Source organism: Apaloderma vittatum, unplaced genomic scaffold, assembly GCF_000703405.1.
Source record: "Apaloderma vittatum isolate BGI_N311 unplaced genomic scaffold, ASM70340v1 scaffold8306, whole genome shotgun sequence".
Lineage (NCBI taxonomy): Eukaryota > Metazoa > Chordata > Aves > Trogoniformes > Trogonidae > Apaloderma > Apaloderma vittatum.
Genome location: NW_009719942.1, coordinates 21,793 through 22,117, shown reverse-complemented (window position 1 = coordinate 22,117; position 325 = coordinate 21,793). Strand labels below are relative to the sequence as shown.

Here is a 325-nt window from a genome sequence, read left to right as displayed (position 1 = left end):
CGACTCTGCAGCAGGATACTGTGGGTCAGAAACGCTTACTTGCCACAGATTAACGCTTCTTTGGAAGAAAGCATCCTCATTTCTGATTTTGAGACAAGCGACAACAATTAATTAATTGATGAGAAGTAGCAAGTGGTCACGTCTTCCGAATGAAACTCTGTGATCTACAGTGGTTTTCTCCTTCCCAGGAGTCCCCTGAGCTCCTACGTACAGAGGAAGCGCTGGCAGCCATCAGTATGAACGTGGCAGGACCTCCCTGCCTTGGAGCACTTCTGCTTTGTGGCAGGATGAGGTGAAGATGTACGGCAGAACCGCGGGGAAATTG

At 49.2% G+C, this 325-nt stretch overlaps 1 protein-coding gene across 1 annotated transcript in view; it reads left to right on the top strand.

Annotated features, from left to right (window-relative positions):
* LOC104275011 (secretory phospholipase A2 receptor-like) overlaps window positions 1-111 on the top strand; it is a 34,554-nt gene extending 34,443 nt beyond the window's left edge. The window contains 2 exon segments of the mRNA XM_009870838.1: window positions 1-5; window positions 8-111. The exon segment at window positions 1-5 is cut by the window's left edge and continues 91 nt beyond it. Of these exon segments, the coding sequence (XP_009869140.1) occupies window positions 1-5; window positions 8-111 (109 nt within the window).
* Window positions 112-325: the final 214 nt, after the last annotated feature.